Below are 21,767 nucleotides of genomic sequence, written 5' to 3' on the forward strand. Positions count from 1 at the left end.
TCTTGCATTGCTTTTGACATTATAGCTCAAGTGTTGAACTGACATCCATAGGTGCTACCAATGAGCTATAAACAAAGAAATTAATTAAAAGACATAAATTGACAATTTATGTCTAATTTGATTTAATGTGACCTGGTGAGATTGATATTTTATAAATCTTCCAGACTCTCAGAGGATCAAACCCAGAATATTCATTGTAGAAAGTTAATTTATTTTAGATTATATTTTTAATTTATTTTATCTTCAGTATCGAAGGTTAATTAAGATGCTAACACCTGTAGCGATCAAGGTGATCACTTTTTAAATTTTAATTTTAAAATGTATTGTTATACAAATCACATACATATTTTATAGAAATACTTTTTACATTTCATCGTTACTGTGTCTTTTAATTAATGGTTTTCTACACCATTGATTATTGGTAATCTAGCAGAGTAATTGTACATTTTTCTTTTTTCTATTACTAAACTTCCAAAAAACATGGTTTCCTTTATCTCTGGTTAAAAGCCCATTTAATAACTAACATTTAATCATAATAAGAAATAAATATTATATTACATGTCTAAAATAAATCGGTTCTGATAATAGACAATAAAGGATTAACAGCTAAAAGTTATCAAGTCTTATAATTTTGAAGACCAGAATTGAAATAATGCCATACTACAATTGAAATAAATTTATTTAAAAGGAAAAGTAATCAGAATATTTACAGATAACTGTAATTTATAATTTAAACATTACCGTTGCTTTGTTATCCTCTTCATTTTTCATATTTCATTGTACATTCTGAGAAATTATTGCACTTTTTAAATTTAGAGCATTTGTTTACAAAACATTGAATACATTTATTATAAAACAAACAATAATACAGTTAAATATTTCTTCTTTTTTTAAATTATAAACCCTTTATTTTATTTAAATATTAATTTTCATAAAAACAGACATAATATATAATTATATAAAATTCTATATGATTTACAAATTGTTAATTAAAATTATTTTCAATTTTATTTTTAATATTATAAACTCTTTTTTTGCTTTTGCTTTCTGTTTCCATTTTTTTGTTTTTTTGTTTTTAATATTTTTTTATCTACCTGTAAAAACAAAATTAAACATTTATAAAATCACAATTATATTTAAAATACATGTTATACTTAGTTCATATTTAAATGACAAAAACCAAAGCACATTGTAAATACATGGCATATATTTTCAAGCTACATTTTGCTATCGGTAAATACAACATATCTAAGTGAACTGGAATGAAATAAACTAATGAGCCCTTTCTAAACAAATCAACATTAAAAAAAATATGTTTACATATTGCCTCAAACTATTAAAGTGTTTCACAGGATTGTGTTTTGAAGCTATTTTAAAACTTTTTGTGACGAATTAAAATTAAATATTTCACTGCCTCACCCCTGTTTTATCTCCTGATTTGAAATGCATTTTAAGTTATGTTTTCTACAGCTATATTGCTGAAATTATATTCAGATAGTTTGGTTGTTACATAAATGTTGTATTTTTAAAATTATTTCAGTGTTAGTTGTAGCAATAAGAGTAGTACGATTAGATTTGGTATTTCAATCTTGATATGGCATTTTGAAATGCTCCTCTAGATAAGGTTTAAATATATTGTCCCAATACGTAGCAAAATTTGAAAAAACTACTTATGTAAATATGACAGTGGTAAATATGCATATATTACTTTGGCAATACCGATACAACTATACTAACAATTCTGTACTGACAAGTAGTTGTGTTTGTGCTGTAAATGAGGGTAAACAATAGGATAAAGGATTTAGGATCATACCATTAATACAAGCAGTTAACAACTCTTTCTCCAATTTGACCAGATGATTATTAAATATTTTTGGCACAGTCATTTGAAGCAGATTATTCATGGCAGAATTATACATTTGGCTACAAATTTTGGGCGTTATGTGGTGCAAATGCTACCATTATATCTTTGATTTGTATTGTAGGAAAGAATTTGGTTTGAATGATGAATTTGGTGCTCTTGACATACAAGTTGATGAATCCCTTCTTGTTGTAGTAGAAGTTCCCATTGAGCCGTGAAATATTTTTTTATAATTACTTTACTAGTTTTAAATTATTAAAGAAATGTTTGATGGTTTTTGAACAATGGGTTCAATTAGAGAAAATTTTAAAAATTAGTTAGCAAAGATTTTAAGAATAAGAAAAAGGTTCTTTCGATTTTTGTTCTAACGAAAAAATAGTATACTTGTGGTACAATGGCACGACAATAGCATTGCTATTGTGGCTATGATTCTGCTCAAATAGCTATGATTCTGTTGAGCCATTAGCGTCGGTAAATAGACACTGCAAAGAACATAAAATCTTATGTGAACACCACTTGACTTCCTTGTGCACCTATTAAATTACATATACACATTTTTTTAAAATGAAAAGTATATAAAATTTTATTTCATTAATAACTAGTGATATTTTTTTCATAATTTTTTTTTATTGTTAAAATTGAATTACTATTTATCTCAAATTTTTTTACAATCAGAGGTTAATAATTATTAACAAATCAATATATTTAAATTAAAAAAAAGGAGATGAAATTTCATTTGAACCGATATGCCTTTCCCTTATAGGATCCAAATATTTCATTAATTAAAATCTCATTTGTCTATAACTCTGGAACTGATGAAAATAAGTACCGCTTATGATACATCATTAAAAAGCTCTCAATGAGGGCTTATTACTGCAGTTAAGAAAAAGTTCAAAATCCAATTTTTTGGGATTTTGCCCCTATTTGGTTCAGTCGATTGCAATCAAAAGGGCACAGCTAGAAATTACAACAGTCCCAAATCAAAAGATTTCAACATGTTATGACTAATCATTTTTGAGTTATGCAAGATACACACATCACACCGAAACTAGTCAGAATGAATTCAAAGATTGTCAAAATGTATATTTCCATTGAAATATGAAAACCAGAATTTTAAAGAAGATGCAAAATGAAAAACTGCAAATCAAGACCAGACATGACAAAAAAATAATTTGATAAACGGGTTAAGTTTTGTTCTTGATTAAAATTTTGTTTATCTGAGTTGTGAACAGTTTTGATTTCAAATCTTATCTTACAATGCACATATTAAAGAAAGAGATTATTTCGTCCTAGAGCAATCTGCGATATTAAGAGCTTGTTAATATTTCATTTAGTGATAAGGGTGCATAAAGTTATTTTTAATATACCTCTAATTGCAGGGAATGCAAATACTGTGAAATAGTAGTGTTTTTATCCTGAAAGGTGGCACAATTTGTTATGAGTTTATTGAATAGTAACTTTTTGTTATCTCCTGTTTAATAATAGACATGATTACTAAAATTAATAATTGTGATTAATAAGATGTAGGTGAAAGTGTAGCTGTGACTTTCTTCCCAGATTGAGAATAAACATGAATAGCTTTTGTCAACTATGATGGATGTTATATAATGGTTACGGTTCAATATACTGCTGTGAATGGATTATATTTGTATTCCAGACATGAATATTCATAATATAAACACAGGTCACATAATGTCTTCTAATAAAATAATTAATTAATATAATGGATAGCGTTTTAGTTTTGACGAATATACAAGCAGATAAATTGTTTTAAAATGTAGAGTAATGTTTTAAGTACTTTTATCAATCTGTTATTTCATGTAAAATCTGTCAGGTAGATTTTTTTGACTACAACAGCATTAATATAAACAAATAAATATGGTATCGGGTTCGGGTAACAGAGGGTTAACTGATGAATGAGTACCTCACCATAGAAACTATGTGGTTGTGGATAGTTACAAAAAAAGTCATTATTGCAAATCTCCTGACAGGAAATAATCCTATTGAAGCTTACCTCATAATTTATCGGTTCAAACCTTTATAATGAAAATTAACTGAAATTTACTAACTTCAAATTCAGATAGCTAAACAAAAAAAAATTCATATAAGAAGTCATCGATAAGTATGATGAAATCGGGCTGAATTTTTACACAATAAACTTTAATTATCATTCAGTTTCAGAATATAAGGAAATTCACTACTGCTGGAATAAAACTCTGGATTAGTTTTAAAGTACAAATATAAAATTTCCATGTGTTTAGTACGTTCTCACTATGTTTTGTTCACATTCATGTTTATTATCTCTTTCCGTTAAAGGTACAAAAACTTTAACGGTAATGTAATGGCATATTTCTGAATAATTTAATGTAATCTGGACAATTAATTACACAATAAAGTGCTTTTAAACAGTGTGCTTCTAAAATGTTACATCAAATTTCAAATGTTACGTGATACTATAGATTTAAATAATCAAAATTTATACTTACTGTCGGTTGAGAAGCTGTAAATTCTCCTACTAGTATTTCATTAACCGCAGATGTTTTTACATCTGTTATACCATAATCACTATGCGTTTCTGGTGGTGAAGTACTTACAATCGTACCGCTTTTTTCCACATCTTTTGAAGACCACAAAATTAGATTTGGTTGTTCAGGTTCTATTATAGTTGGATGCGATGGTCCCCCGGTTGCTGGCGTAAAACTTTCACCTATTATTACAGAATTAGTACTTCGAAGCGGTTCATAAGATGCCTGTGTTTTTTTGAATTGACAATATTCATAATGTGAACCGCCTGTTGAGCAAGAACATGGACATATTTTACTTCCTCCTACAATGTGTGGACATGTTCCAGAGGGAACACAAGTACAAATTTTTACCGTTTCAGTAGGAGGTTCAGTACTATGAGAACTGCCAAGCTGAGCTTTAGAACTGCCGCTTGATATAGAAGCAGCTCTTGTGGAACTTGTGTCAGATGTGGCTGAAGATTCCTCTTTTTCTAATGTTTGTGGAAGCGCTACAGTTTCTTGTACTTCTGGTTGTGTCACTGAAGAAATTGGTCCTGCTGCTATTGCTGTTCCAAATGTTGTTCCATGAGCCGGTGATATATGTGTTGGCACTGCATGAGATGATGTTACATGCATGGGTGGTGTGTGAGCTGATTGTACATGTGGTGCTATTGCTTTTCCTCCTGATGATTTTTCTTCAATCTCACGTGTTGCTTCCTTCCCACCTGCTCGTGTATGTTCTTCATATTCTTCTACATACTCTTCTCTTTCTTCATTTAAATCTTCTCCATACCTCATTCTATCTGAAGATTTTACCTTTCTTCTAATATGAGCATGCTTCTCAATCGAACTATAACTTTGGTCATCTATCTTTTGTACCTGAGCTCTTGAACTCATAGATTTCAGGTCATAATCTTGTTCGGTTTCAGAACTGTCCATATCTGATGCTGATCTATGATCATCATAACTTACAGGAAATGCTTTTCTATATCCATAATCTGTATCAGGCCTGAAAATAAAATAGCTAACTTTATACACAATAGTATTTATTTTAGTTTGTTAGTGTGATTACTTGTTTTTAATTACTTGATAACAAACATTTCTATAGACGCTAAATTACTTTCTTGTATTATTCTGGTTCACTATACAGAACTTTTTATAAATTTCTTTAATATATTTCTTTTTATACCTCTCATTAAAGTAGTACTCAAAAGAGAATAAAGACAAAAATAATAAAGTTTATATATTAGGATTACTTTACTCTTTTTTGCCTGTTCATCATTTTATTTTTTGAGATTTTTCTGATATTGACATGTGTATATGTCAAATGGAATCAGTAGTACCATTTGAAATGAACATTATTAGTTGATGAATGCAATACTTTCTTTGCTTAGGTAATTATGAATATTTCAAGGTAACCTCTGCTTCATATTATGAATATTTCAAGGTGATCTCTGCTTTATATAAAAGATGTCTGAAAGGGATTCCATCATGGAATATTATTTATTAGGATTTGCAATAGAAGACAGAGACTGTCATGAAGATTCACAACGATTTCAGAAAGATGAAGAAGCATTTTTAAGCATTGTGTGTGTCATATAAACCTAAGACCTTGAAATTAAGCCAGGAATAATGACAAAATTTAATTGCAACTATGGAGAGATTTCAGAAATCAATAGCAGATGGATATGATCTGGTTCTACTGATGGTTAGAATGTATCTATTTATCTAGTTTAAACCAAAACAGATTTTGGTTTATTTGATTAGACAACTGTAGATCCGGGGATTTAATCAGAAGAAAATGTTAGCGGAAGTACATCTTACTTCCTCCAGCAAAACAATTGGGATACCAGCAGTATACAGATAGGTATTTTAAAGATATTCTCTAACTGGCTATAAGACTTCCATCCTTGATGTCGGCAACTTGATGATTAATGTACACAGTTAAATTAATTAAAAGCTGCACAAGAAACTTTTCTAAATTTATATATTGACAGTATGTAAATAACATTTATGTACGAGTTAAAATCTCAGTAGATTAACCGTTAAGCCGTTGCTTAAAGTTTCACTGTATTGCCTGCCGATTCCTGCATTAAATAGAAATATGCACTATACAGAATGGGCACATTATGTTATTTGTTTAAAAACAAAAAAAATGTGTAGGCTATGAATTCAGGTGTTGGAAAATCACTTACAATACTAAAAAATCAGACATACTATAAATTTTATGAAAAATTTTGACCTATTGTTTTTATATAAATATATTAACTTGTAAATTTGAGTAATTTAAGGATGCGCATGCAAAACCAAATCGGTAGTCATAATTGCTGCAGAAGACGTAGCTTCTATTATTGTTATAGACATATATTATGAATTATTACCTGCCATCTTTTAACGGTATTGTTTTATCTACATGAAATGTTCCATAGCAGCACTGGGTCTCTCCACCATCATCTTTCATCATAATAACCACTTTTTCACCTTTCTCATATGGACAAGAATTTCCTGTGACCATCATAGAAATTTTATTGAAAAGAGTTTTTTTAATATATGAAAAAGATAAACATTTAATGAAGTAAATAAATTGTGATATAAGTAAACCGATCACCATCAAATAACTTCTTTAAAAGATGTAGTCACTTGCTTTTATAATGTATGGCATGTGCTTCCAGGTGTCTTTTCAAAATTCTATTATATGTCTCCTTTGCTAATGGAGTTGAAGGTAATAGTAACTACTGTTAATGTTACTTAACTTCATTCGATTAGGAATCTGCTTTAGCATGCAATCGAATGCTTGCTATATTTAAATTGTGTTGTGTTTATTCACCTAATACATTGTTTTTATGAAATTTAGTTCTATTAGTAAATTTCATTTAGTACTAGTATAGTGAGATTAAACCTTTTCTTTGTTACATATAACGTCTACATTTTGAAGTTAATGTCTTTGTGTTTATGTCCTGTTTCAAGGAAGCAATTAGCAAAGATTACTTCTATGATTATATTTGTTGCTTGTAAACGTTTGTCTGGTCTGACTTATGTAGTTTTTTCATTGCTGTTAATGCATTTTAATTTCTGTACTCTTTATCAAGTGTACAATGATTTATGCAGACAGATTACTGTACTGCATCGATAACATTATACTACTACTATAAAAGGGAGACATAAATATTGCTCCTGATGCTTATATACAGATGCGTACATAAATACATTTGTTTCTATCTGAACAATAGAGAGATGGCCTCAGATTTTAATGATATTTTAAGGAGCAAGTAAATGCGATTATTACGCAGTAAGTTTAACAGCTTATCCAACCAAAAGATTAACTAAAATAATTTATAAAAGAATAAAAAAAGAAGGTGAAAGGTATTCAGATGAAAACCAGTCTGGTTTCAGGAAAAGCATGGAAACACTTAGAGAAAGAAGTTTTAGCCCACAGATTAATTTTAGAAGAAAAGTTGATTGAAAATAAAGATATCTCTACACGACAACCATTGTTTAAGATTTTAAGAAAAACTGGGCTGATATTTAAAAAAGTTATTTAAAATTTACACAAGGATCATGTAACCAGAGTATGAAAATCAAGAGATAATTTAAACCTTTCTTAAAGTACATTTAAGTGTATAAAACATAGATTTAGAAATCAAAAGGAATTGTTAAAAATAAATCTGTCAGGCTTATACGGGGACATTGAATGGGTCCATGTTTTGTTACTTACATGCAATAAAACATGTCCGATAAGGAAGCCTTAATATAATACTACCATGGCTTTTGAGATGTGATATTACAGGAAAATATTGATAAAACTGGGTTAATGAAGTACAAAAGAAGAACTTTTAAGATGAATAAATAAACAGATATTTATCTTGTAAAAAGTAGGTTAAGTATTAAGACATACAGGGTAGTGAATTTGGTCCAAAAGAAAGTGTAAGAGGAAAAACAGTAAAGAAATACAAATTCAAATTATCAAACAGATAATTGGGAATACAGGAGGGTAAAGTAAAGTTAAAAGTTTAACACAGAATATAAAGGAACTGCAGTAATATTCAAACAAGTAAGATTTGACAATGTATTTGAACGAGTGATGTAATTAGGAATTTTGATGTAATATTCAATTAGTAACTATTCAAACAAGTGATAAGACAAAAAAAAGAATTTATGTGAATAACTAAACAAAATGCTCTTTTGTGTGTATGTATATATATATATATATATATATATATATATATATATATATATTGTGTGTGTGTGTGTGTGTGTGTGTGTGTGTGCGCACGCATGTGCACATGTTTATCATCTCTTTAAGGTCATGTTATGTTTAATAACAGTTCTATTGAACACTTTTGTTATGATACACTCTGATTATATATACAGCTGAAGAAACCAGTACAAATAATGATAATTTGTATTAAAATTAGTAATGTAATATTAATGTTATCTAGTACATAACAGAAATGTTATATAGATCACGCCTAAAATTTAGTAACAATGATTTTCATAAAAACTTGGTAAATACTGCTTCATTTAATTATAGTAAATGAGGATAAATAAATATCTACTGTATTTGTATTTACCACTGTTGTGGATTAAAGTATGGATGCACATTCACACACAAAACCATATGTAAATAGATACTGTATAACAATAATTTGATTACAATTTAAGAATATTTTTCCCTCAGCTTTGTCAAGGTGAGTTACACATATGTATGAGAGAAAAAGTAAAATAATTAAAATAAAACTTAACATAATTGAGACTCACTGTGTTTAGATTTCCCTCTTGATGACTTTTCTGAACTTGAATCTGTATTTAACTCGCTAAATACAAAAATTGTAAAAATTATATTTCCAATTTAAAAAATATAAGATAAAATATTCATAATAATATAATATATTAGTAAAACTATAAAATAAGAAAAGATAACATAACAGACCAAATAAGATATTAAACTAGTTACTAAAAGATAACACCACACCATTGTTTCACTTAATATTGTAAATGGTAGGAATTCTTCTTGGTAAAAAGTAATTTATTATTTCATTAAATATAATCAAGATAAGTTTCCAGTTTTTTTTTTTACTTCTAACCTTCTTAAACATTACTCTTAGATAAAATTCTCTTTCCAAGTTAATAATAAGTTGTAATTCTTAAATTCATCAGCTTCAAATAAGTTTACTTTCATTGTACAGCTTGTTTATAGTCTTTGTGTCAAACATTTACTGTTTTATTGGATGTTTTACGGATTAAAAGTGTTAAACTTGTTAAATTTTGTATAATTCAATTAATGAATGTGCCTTTAGTCTATTTAATATCCAATATACTGAAAATATTTTAATACTGCAATAATGGTTATCTGCCAAACAATACAAAACACTATTTTTAGCAGTGTTAAAAATTCCATCAATAGAATGGTGACTTGATTATCATGAAACAATTAACCAGTCATTTAGTATCATGAAATATAATTAATCCAGCTAGGCCTCAAACTCTGTTCCTCCTGCGCAGGAATTCAAGCATTCTTTGCCCTCTCTAAATCTTGTGAAGTTCAATGAGTAACAGAATTTGTAATACAAAGAACTTTTTTCACAAAAGCTCACTGGAAAATATTAATCTTTATTGACATCATATAATAATGAAGTGCAAGAATAATAAACAAAGTTTAAACAGTGAAGATCAGGTAATCCTGGGAAAGACCGACCATTTTGGACATCTCTTGTGTGACTAATGAACTGACCAAACTTTTAAGGACTGTCTTAATTTTTGGAAAATTTGTATGATTTTTCCAGATTTCTTCTTTAAAAAATTGTTGTAACCTATCTTGAGTTCAATAAATTTTCATCAGCTGGGTTCCTCAGCCACTTACCAATAAGCAATAAACAGTGTCCGTAAGCAAGCACTGATCAAAAGTGACAAAAGTAAAACAAACTACTGGCCGAAAAAATGCACATTTACTATGTAGTGAATTTTGTTTAATTTTCCTTACAGTATTTTTTATTTTTCTCCAGTAATACAAATTTTAATTTACCTGCTAATGTTTTCTGAATACTACATTTATCAATTAAACTAACATCACATGTAAAAGACCAAAATATAACTAAATACTTTCTTACTATTTTAGAAAAATTTCATTATATATATTTTTTTGAGGTAAAGTTAGTCATAGCAAAGTAACCATACCTTTCACAAATTTCACTTTTCCTCTTCCTGTAAAAACAAGCAATACAAAGTGACCCAGCTATAATCCAACTGGCCAGAAATAATGAAAGAAAAAATGCAAATATGGTTGTTAGTCTGTCTGAAGATAACTGAAATTGTTAATAAAAATGTTATGTATTTTTAATTATCTAAAATTTTGTAGGTTTTATATCAAATTAAAAATAGTTTTACAAGATAAATAAATAGAATGTTATGCCTTAGTTGTTCTTTATATTCTTTTGATCAAATGTTTTTTTCTTTTAATATTTTAAGTTGACATGACTACCTATAGTAATTAATGAATGTCAACTGCATTAAGTAAAATTATTATTGGAATTGTTTGACTACGGTGCTGTACAGAAATTAGTTTATTAAACCTAGCTTCATCTATTGAAATTTTATCCTTACTTCCCAACCTTTAATCTTTAAAATGGTACTTTTGCTGATGTTCAATTCAAATGCTATTACCATCAGATTGTTAGAATCTAGTTTACTGTCTTATCCAGATAATGAAATGTTACTTTTTTTTAAGCAACATACTTTCTATTACATGCATTTGTATGTGAATGAAAGAATATATTTTGGTAATTCTGTTGTAAAATACATGTAATTGCCTGTTGTACATTTAAATTGCCTAATTAAATCAAGAAACGTTAAAAGAATGCCAATGATGAATTAAGAAAACTAGTTATGACACATTGGTTTGCTTGGCATTTCTCCCGCCACCACCCCATTCAGTCACCCTAAAGCATAAGACTGAATGTCTCACATATGGCAACTGAGCCTCAAACAGTTAGCTCTAGGAGCTATGTTAGTATTCTAACATAGCTCCTAGAGCTTATCTAACAGCGTGAATGGACTAAGCGTGGTGCCATACACCATTGGCTTACGTGTCCCAACCGCTCACATGTCATATATTTGCTAAAATGGGTAGGCACACCTCGTCAGCTACTAAAAATATATATGACATCCATAATAAAATTTGTTTCATCTAGGCAGCAATTCGCTGCAATGCCTAGGTCGCTGAATGCCAGCAAATACCTGTCCATTATTTTATAGCACTGAGAGCCATAATAATTGGCTGGTGGTGAGCCATACTCAGGGTTAGCTTCCCATGTGGTAAGTCTTCCCTTAAGCAAAATATGGTTGCCGGTTGAACAAACCAACCACATCTAGGAACTCCCACACGGTCTGACAATGCAGCTCTCGCCACATTGACTCGCTGCTTGTGAGTGGCCAATTTTCCCCTTGACCTTTAAGTTCCAGGGTGGCCTTTCCGGTCACCCCGAAGGGCAGCCTGGAGGTCTTTTTTCAGCTGACTGCTGGACACACAGTCCTCTGCTCTATTAACAAATGCAACTTCAGGTTTCTTAGAGGACTGGCTGGTTCCATGTCCGCCTCTGACCACCTCAGCATACCTACGAGGTTGCATCGGAGCCAGGGTCGGTTTCTGAGTTACAGCTACTTCTGCAAGCTTCGAATCCCTCGGCGAGAGCTGTGAAAGCCGCTCGGAAGAATTCGAGTCCGGGCAATAATCTCCTCTTGGTAGCAGCACTAGTACACTTGGGCGTTCGCTAAATAGGAAGACAAGCCACCCAGTTTTGCCAAAACAACAAGGGCCAAAGGAGCAGAGCTGCCAGGCCTGGCCACGGCTAGCAAATCTTAGCAATAAGTGGGTTCATATCCTCCCGGTTGGTCACCCCTATATCTACCTCTGAACTATCGTTGTCGGGACCAGTGTTCCAGTAAGTCGAAGGATAAGGCTCCCGCCCCCCTCCTCGGGCTAGACTTCTTACCTACCTCACTAACATCTGTCATAGTCTGAGATGCCCTGACCTAACAGTATACGAACAAAATGCTCGCTCTATTCCTTCTAATTAGATGTTGGGCTCAGGTGCACAAGCCCACAAGCGCGACGACTACCCGACTTTTCACCGCGATGAGACGAGTGCTCGAACAAATTCTGCGCCAAAATCTCTGAATCCCCGTGAAAAGGATTATGAATCGTCTATCAATAAGGGCGCAAAATCGTTGTAACAGCTCTCAGATACATGTAACAGATCGTGAACCTGGGGAAGGTACACACTCGACCACCAGCTCAAAAATAGCACTGAAAAAGACTTTATACAACGCAATCTCTGCTCGTGAAAAGAGACCAAAGCCACTTTCTAACAAGTCAGGAAACAGACTCAGCTTAGGCACCCCGAGAACAGCCTGCCAAGCGGCTCTCTTATGACAGGCAGCAGATGATAGAATATATGCGGGTCAAGTGGTCAATCCTCTACGCCATTTTCAGTGCCATTGGAGGAATCACTCGCTCTATCAATGAGATCGACAGCCCGTACGCCAGGGAAGGGCATAGCTCCCTCCTTAACGCTGACCTCTACTTCACCCTCCGGAGAATCTGGAAACGAGTATCCAAGAACTCCTAGGAAGTCGCCACAGATGTTAAAGTGGGGTCACGACCACCAAACCCGCATCTAACTCTGGACAGCACGTGCAATGGCTTTGGCCGGTAACATGATTTTACGAGCTGCCAGTGTTTGCGCTGCAACTTACGCATGAAGTCCTGCCCTAACTTGAGACTGGCTTCCTTGATGGCATGAACATACTCGTTAAGGCGCACCGCTTGATCCTCAGTTCCTCAGCGCGCATGTCATCAACGATAATCCCCGTTACGGGGCGACGCTGGTATCTCCTAGCAGACTTAACTCTTAGCTCTTGTGCACAGCACGCTAAGGTCCGAGGACAACCTCTTTTTCACGGGGTTCCCCCTGCGTTTAACAGACGGCTCCGCGGAAGCAGCGGTCTTGACAGCTCCAGGCACTCTCCGATCAGTGAACTGGCCACTACCTCAGGGTCCGTCCATTGGCCGAGGCCGCCGTAGGATCCTATCGCAGCCAGACTATCAAGATTGGCTGCGATAGGATCCTACGCAGCCAATCTTGATGGTCTGGCCGAATTGTTCAGTCATCAATTCCACCGCCTTTCCTGTGCTCCGTGCGCCATTCCAACCCCTGCAAGGAAGCTGCGCACTCGCGCCGCAGCCTGTCCTGATCCAGGCTCCTTAGGTTATAACGACCCGAATCTGGAGCTCTTATACCGCCTCCGTAAACGAACTCATAGGTTATAAGCTTATGATCGCTCACACTGGCCTCGAGCCAGATAGTCCTACTACTTGTACTCCGCAGCAAGTTGCCCGTCACCAAAGTGACGTCGATGTAACTTTCCCCCAGTTCGGAAGAGAAAGTTGGCTGTTGTTCTGCATCGTTAACCAAGTAGAGGTTCCTGGCTTCAACGAACTGTTTGAGACCAGCGCCTCTGGGGTCAGTGAGTGGGGCCTCACGGCCCTGAGGATTTCGGGCTTCTCTACCCTTATCGCCCTTGGCATATCATATACCAATATATGCGGCCTACGCTCTACCAGCAACTAAGCCTTTAGCTCGTTCTTCTGCAGAACGTCACCCTGCAGCAGTTGCTTCGCCTGCCGCTCACTAACAACTTCCAAGATCACGCCACGGTCCCTTGTTTTAGTGACCTGGGAGACTTGGATCCTTTCTCTCCGCGGGTCCAGAACTTTTTTCGGGTTAGCTCCGTCGCTACCGACGAAGCCCCTGGACCAGGTATTTAAGCGGGACTACCTTAAGCGGACCCGCTTAATTTTTGTCGCCGACGCCTGAACTGGCGGCGGATGACTAATCCGCTTAGGCGTAGCAGCAACTGAGGCAAAAGAGACAGGCTTCCTAACCATCTCTTCCACCCGTTGAATGGATTTCTGGAGTTCGCCCAGAGCCTCACCCATCACTGGTTTGAAACGACGAACTCCCTCCACAACTTAGTCGACCTTCCCTGACAGTCGCGAAACGACTGAATCCAGGGCAAGGTTGGCGCCTTGGAGTCCCTCGCATTTTAATGCCAGACCCGCAACCATCAAATTACAGACGATTAAAAAGTAGTCTGCCGAAACGCCAGTGCCACAAGCAACTCTTTCTTAGAGGAGACTTTGGACCATTTGACCGCATCTCCTCGATACAATCGGATCCGGAGATCACTTGCCTCACAGCAGGCTTCACCCGGAGACCTCCCGCACCGAGCCGATCTCCACATCGCCGTATTCCGCTTTCCCTGACTTCGTGGGGAGCCGCCCTTCGGCCTTGGCTCTCCCTTCACTACCGCGCACTCTCTTGCACAGTTCGTAGCGGAGGTTTCGGCAGGATAATTAATCCACATAACACAATTTCGTCTTTCAACACTTCTACTAAACAATCAGCAAAAATAATGTATCATCATATCACATCATCTATTGACATACGACACCTTGCCTTTCATTTGGAAGGTTCTAGAAATGAATGGTGATCAGGTTTGACATTTTTTCCATTCTAAAAAATTAATTTCTTATTAAAAAAAAAAAAAAAAAACAATTAGTAGCTAGCTGTAATTGGGAATAGGCCTACAGTTACCAGAGGGAAAGTTTAGGAAAAAAGTTGTAATAATGTATGAATTTTCAAGTTCTGGTCTGTTGACTTAAGAATGTGAATCTGTTATATCGATATTATTAATACAACTTAAGTGAGTCCATAAATGACTTTAATTCATTAAAGTAATATCCTAATTGCTAGATTAGAAGTAAAAATATGGTTTTCTAATATACTACAAATCAATTACTAATAAACAATATGGTTTCAAAAGACATTACTATAACTTAATTCCAGATAATGGAATTATCAGAATCATCATTCTGAAATTATCCAGAATTCATTATTTGTTATATATAATTAATTATATAACAGAAACCAACTTTTCTGAAAATTACAAATAAAATTCAAAATTTACACATCAGTTTTGAGAAAAATTTGATACGAGCAATTTGATTAAATTATTAAATGTTATTTCACTTACATCTGAAGTGTCTGTTGTTGAGTTTAAAGCAGTTGCACTTGGTGAATCGGCTGAATCAAGTGAGGTGATATTACCTTTTTCATTAGATCTTAAGAATTCATCATACTCGGGTAGACCAGTAACATCTCGATTAGTTACACCCTTATGTGCCAAGTTTTCTAATGAAGATATAATATTAGGATCACCTTTCCCACGATCTTTCTTTACAATTGTTGCCCTTCTTTTATTAATTCGATCAATACAATCATTTGCATATCCTATGAAGTATTTGAAATAAAAAGTATTTATATATTACACGAGCATTTTTGTTGTATTAGTAATACTGAAGTTCTTTTAATAGTTTTGTGAAAACTAGACATTAATTACTTATATAATAATGATTAATGATAGGTATATTAGTTATTTGCTACAAGTAATTTTTCACAAATGTGTGTAGTGTAATGACTGCATATGAATAATGCAGATTACACACATGCTTGCACGTGGACACATTCACACACACATAGACACATATTCAAATGAAAACCCTATAAGTCAAACTTATAATCATTTATACTGGGTCTAGTGAAAATCAAACTATAGCGGTAGAAACCAGCCGGTTAAATATAACACCGTTATTTTCTAACAGGACCTTTTTACAGAACTTCTTTCTAAAAGTAAATTTAGAATCAATTGTCCCTTGATTGGCTATAATATTTCCTGGCATGATTGTTTAATTGGACAAAACATTTTGCATATAACACTCAACATTCATTCTAATAAATTATTTTTATAAATTATTTTCTAACAAATTATATGCCTGATGAATGCTGGCTGTATTAGTGCTAAAAATACCAACGTGACTTGGATCCCAACCGAAACTGACAATTTTAGCCACATATTCAGTTAAAATAATGCCACTCTGTGTGCTAATTTAAATCTTTGATGCATTGCTATATAAAGCATATAGTCAAAAAGAATATGATGTACAGTTATTCAAGGGACATACTGGACCGTCATGAGATAACTAAATGAATCCATAACGTGTATCCCCAAATACAGACAATGAATTTTTTCACGGTAGTTGTCTCATATTGGTAACATCCATGCTAATAGCTTTAATTTGCCGCTACTTATTGTTAACCAGAACTCATTTTATCAAACATAGCTGACATTTCATAAAGCATGTATGAAATGTGTAATGAAAACATGTAGAATGGATAACATGATTTATGAAAGTCAACTAAGTCCAACAATCCTTAGCAGCTACCTCAATTCATTCACCATTTGGGATTTCTTACATCATTTGAAATCCAGCCGCAGCAGAAATTGCAACACATGTGTAGCAGTTGCTAAGAATAGAAACAGAATCGAAAATACAGAATGTTAGTAAATATACTAGATAGTGTTTACCGCTTGCTGGGTTATAATAGCATGATGATGATGATGTTGGCATCAAAAAACAAGATTACTTTAAATATTAAAAATTTTTAAACTTCTTGAGTTTAATTTGACAATTATTATAACAAAAACACTTGTATAAATTTCCAAAATTGACACTTTATAAAAATACTATATAGCTACACTGATTCCAGTTGAATCATCTTCAGTAGTATAATATTAAAATTTTTATTATTTTGTTCAATAGCTGTATAGTGTTATATAAAGTGTCAATTTTGGAAATTTATACAAGTGTTTTTAAGAATAGTATAAATTACAAATTTAACAGAATTTATTAATAAGTATATTCACATGTGCCTTTAGTACACGTGTTATTTTTGTTAAAAAGTAAAAGTAAATTTTTCTTTTAGTTTACGGTGTGCTAATTTTGCATAGTGAATAAACAAATAATAAACAAATTTTAAACTGTAGAGTAAAATAAATAACTAATTACCTCTATCCTCCATAGTTTTTACAATTCTAAGCACTCCATTAAAAGCAGGATAGTACTGATGATTTGAAACATATGGAATAACCTGAAAAAAGTCTTCTTATTGAAAAAATTTCTTAAAAATTACATTATGTATTGTTCTATTAATAAAAAAAAATACTTTAGTCACCTATTTCCCTTGTACCTATTGGTTTTTCTATGCGATTAAAATTATTTACTAAAATATTAATTAGCACTAATAGTGATTTAAGTTTTTCTAGTAACAAAAAACTGTCATAACTTGCCAAAAAGACATTACTAAAAGTTTTAGTCACAAAGTTAAATAATCTTCACTCTATACCCTTTCTTACACCGTTCAATTTTCAAAAGTAAAAGATAAAGCGAGTTGAAATTTGATATGATAAAAACATTTAAAGCAATGTAATGTAATAAATTAACATTAAAATACAATATTAATTTTTTGCTTCATAAATTGATACTGTATGTCGTAAGAGCAAGATGACTTATTATCTGACTATTATTCTTTTAGAAGTACTTAAACATCTGTAATTAACATAGTCGGTTTATGATCTAGGTACAATCAGTAACGACTGCTTTAGAAACAGTTTTGGTAATTATTTTTGATAAAAGTGATTTTACAAATATATGACAGTAACAAAAAATGATTTTTAAAAACGCTTGTGTTATCTTATAATATCTAAGTTATAATTAATTTTGCACTATGAAGTTTACTTAAGCCATATGTAAGTTAAATACACTCTTCTAAAGGAAAAATTCAAAACCCTTGAAAGTTTTCCAAACTTACCATCTACTCATTAAAGACTACTATTCACAATTAAAAAAATAAATTGTTATTTTGCTATTAACATTTATTATTTAGTTTGCATTAATGGAAATTGCTTTTATAGTTTCTTACAAACAGGTGAAAATACATTATTTGGATAAATTGATGACATCTAGTTTGTGATTCATCAAGATCTTTTTAATAAATCATCATTAGATTGTTCATTTATTTCCTTTTCATTTGATTTATTAACAGTTTGTGAACAGTTAATAATTTCCATGCGGTTGTAACAAGTATTGTGGAGAAGTATAGACAGTATTTTCATCTATGTGAAACAAATGAATTGATCAAAAACTAAGTCACTGTTCTGTTTAATATAACTTCAATTTATTTGTCATTATCTTCTTTATTATTATCAAATAGATTTAATCATGAAAGTTAGGTCAGAGACTTGGAGTAAAATGTCTACTACATCTAAACTGGTTCATTTTTGAAAAAAATTAGAGAAATTAAAATTAAATATCTGGAAAAACTGTACATAATACATAATTAGGGAGTTGCATGGTCTACAACCTAGAATGTTTCATTAACAATTTGAAGTAATCAGTTCACTAAAAAAAAGCAATTGATTTTTATTTGACTGCAAATTCAGATAAAAAAAGAGCAAGCAGTGAATGGAAAAATCATAAAATCATATTCTTTGGTGCAAGGAAACTAATTCCTTCAGTAACTACAGATTAATAAATTAACAATCAGTAAATAACTAGTTATGCCTATGATCTGACTAATATTACCAACATTAAAATACAAATTTCTCAGATAGATTCAGGAGGTTTACATTTTAGTTAAACAAACAAATTTGCCAGTTACAATTTCTCTCACAACCAATATATGATATCTTGGTTACATCATTAGGAATTGACAGTACAATTTTATTCACGAGTACATGTCAGTTATAAAACAAAATACTTAAGATAACAGTAACAATAATAAAAAAACATTGATTTATTGAAATTACCTCTTTTTCTATCCACTGACAAAATGATTTATTGAACTCAGATACTTCTCTTTTATTATATCGTTTTACAAGCATCAAACATTTCATTGATGTAATATAGTAATTAATTAACACATCTCTTGAATCTTCATTTGTTACTACATAGATCGATTGAGATCTCAATGGTACTGCTAATGAATCAGGAGTTTTATGTACTTTTCGAAGGATAGGTGTTGGAATAAATTTTGTAATTTTACTAATTGTACTGTTGCTAATGTTTTTACCATTTCCAACTGGTTTAATTACTATAACCGAAAAATAAAAATTCTGATAAGTTAATTCAAAATATTATATTAATAAAGTAAATTTATTAATTAATTAAATGATTAATTTTTCAATTAAATTCTAAAATAAAAACATTTTTAATAATATCCAATTTTTTTCTATTTAACAAAACACTTCAAAAAATGTTGCAACAGTATCGATGTAATTGTTTAGATAAAAAATGTTTTGATGTAATTGTTTAGATAATTGATTGCATTCAGTACAGTTTATACAATTAATATTTTATCAATAACTTTTAATATTCTGGATTATGATCATGGTTGTAGTGTAGATAAAAAATAAATACATTCTGAGAATATCAATAACAGGTTTTATTTTAATATAAGGAAAATCAATAACACGTATTGTACAAGTGATTTTAATACTGAAACTGCATACACTATAAGTTCAGTCCCAATTATTTTTTGTTAGTATTATAACTCCTTGAACTTAGCTTTATAAATTTTTATTTTAATTAGAAGATAGCTGAAGTGAAGATAAAAAAATTTCAAACCGTTACTAGGAACTGAATATAAATATATGCCTAAAAAACTGCTAGAAATAACATCAGCTGTCACCAGGTCAAAAATCAATCGATCAAGACAGCCATAAAAGTAATTTATTAAATTTAAGTTTGCCATTAAAAATTTATGTAGTTTTAAATAATTTTCAATGCTAACCAACATGGACATAAATCTACAAAGAAATAAAATATCACCGTGAAATTAATTTTTGGTTACAAAGCTGAAGAATTAACTTGTAAAAATATTTTTTATTATGGCACTGTGCGTAGCACAACACAATGAATGAACTAAAATCTATAGATACACTATTTTAATGCTTACCTGAAGTTTTATTTTTAAAAATTAAAGAATCACAAGCTTCTTTTTGTTCATTTACAGTAGCGATTATTTTTAGCGGTGAAATTTTTGTTTTACCAGGAGATCTATTTAATCTATTTCCATATGTATCATATCCACAATAATACTGAGCTTGAAAATCAGGAAAAGAAAGTTCTATAAATTGAATTTCATTTATAATGTCGTATAAATTGTCAACAATATCATAATCAATATTTCCATTATAATATTCAAATTTTACTTCAGGTAAAACAGAGTTGATACGACTCAATAATGTGTCTAATAACCTTCTTTTATCTGAAGTTTCTAGTAATTCAGTTGCTTGAAGACACGATCTAAAGTAATAAAGTAGCAAAGGAATATTTTGAGGATCAACAAAAATATCCTCATCGCCCCAACAAACATCTGACATTTTAGAACTGTTTGGTAACATATTGTAACATATTTCATTATAATTAAACACTAATAAATTCAACAAAAGAAATTGATTAAAATCCATTTAAATTGGATCATTTATTATATTTTATTCTAAAAGGGAACATAAATAAATGATTCAATTTGTCCTCTTTTAATAAATTCACTAAATGATTCAATTAATTAATTTTTATATAAATGAAATTATGTGCATTTTATTTAGGCCAAAATATATCTATTTTCAAATTATTAATCGAATAAATTACACTTCTATCTTTGTTGCTTAGCTACCAGCGGAGTGAGATAAGAGAAACATTGTTATTAAAAGGATATTTATTTATCCTGGTCTTTGGTACCGTTAATAGTGAACATTGTAATAGGCAGTTCCTCATTTCATCTCCAGAATTGCTATGGTCACCTTCTTCAGAGAAAATTTTCCAATAACAAAGTTGGAAAAAAATCATTAAATGCCAAGGAAGATCTGTTAACTAGTAAAATCTCATAATAAATGTCTTCCTTTCAGAAAGATTCACCATGAGTGTTTTCATATAAAATATCTGCTCTATAACATGGTGTTATTATCCCATATAAACTTTTCTCCATTAAAATATTCAAAGAAATGAGTGTGAAATGTAACTCGCATTAGAACTTTTTATATTACAACTGACTGCTATTTTGGCAAGCCTAAATTACACGTGTATTAAAAAAATATTTTGATTTAACGAGTACTTCATCAAAATACTCATTAAGTATCGCTTAAAGCTAAGAAATTACAGCTGAGTTTTACATTTCTAAAAAAATGTTAAAAAGGTTTTTAATTTTTAAAGTTTAATGGTGGCTGAACAATTTTGTGCATATTATGATGAAATATGACATTGTGTTTGATTATATGCATACTCATGTCTACGGCTCATGTTCTTGTCGAAGAAATATTCTATCATCGATAACTGAAGGTGAATGTTTTTGTAATACATTGTTTTCTTTCTTTTTCCTGTTTAGCCTCCGGTAATTACCCTTCAGATAATACTTCAGAGGATGATATGTATGAATGTAAATGAAGTG

At 31.5% G+C, this 21,767-nt stretch overlaps 1 protein-coding gene across 1 annotated transcript; it reads right to left on the minus strand.

Moving 5' to 3' along the window:
• Positions 1 to 904: 904 nt before the first annotated feature.
• Positions 905 to 20,724, minus strand: LOC142329549 (uncharacterized). Its single transcript, XM_075374220.1, has 9 exons — positions 20,277 to 20,724; positions 19,129 to 19,412; positions 17,330 to 17,411; positions 15,457 to 15,713; positions 10,540 to 10,667; positions 9,124 to 9,179; positions 6,747 to 6,870; positions 4,348 to 5,374; positions 905 to 1,094 (listed from the first exon to the last, which is right to left on the minus strand). Exons 1-9 carry the CDS (start codon positions 20,722 to 20,724, stop codon positions 1,020 to 1,022), a joined length of 2,481 nt encoding a protein of 826 aa, XP_075230335.1. The 3' UTR covers positions 905 to 1,019.
• Between the last annotated feature and the right edge of the window lie 1,043 nt (positions 20,725 to 21,767).

Source organism: Lycorma delicatula, chromosome 8 (assembly GCF_047948215.1).
Source record: "Lycorma delicatula isolate Av1 chromosome 8, ASM4794821v1, whole genome shotgun sequence".
In the NCBI taxonomy this organism is placed as follows: Eukaryota; Metazoa; Arthropoda; class Insecta; order Hemiptera; family Fulgoridae; genus Lycorma; species Lycorma delicatula.

Coding starts and splice junctions, on each gene's coding strand:
- LOC142329549 (XM_075374220.1), bottom strand. CDS start 20,724: ATGTTACCAAACAGTTCTAAAATGTCAGATGTTTGTTGGGGCGATGAG. Junction 17,412..19,128: donor GTCAGTGGATAGAAAAAGAG/GTAATTTCAATA, acceptor GACTTTTTTCAG/GTTATTCCATATGTTTCAAA. Junction 9,180..10,539: donor AAAAGTGAAATTTGTGAAAG/GTATGGTTACTT, acceptor TTTTGTATTTAG/CGAGTTAAATACAGATTCAA.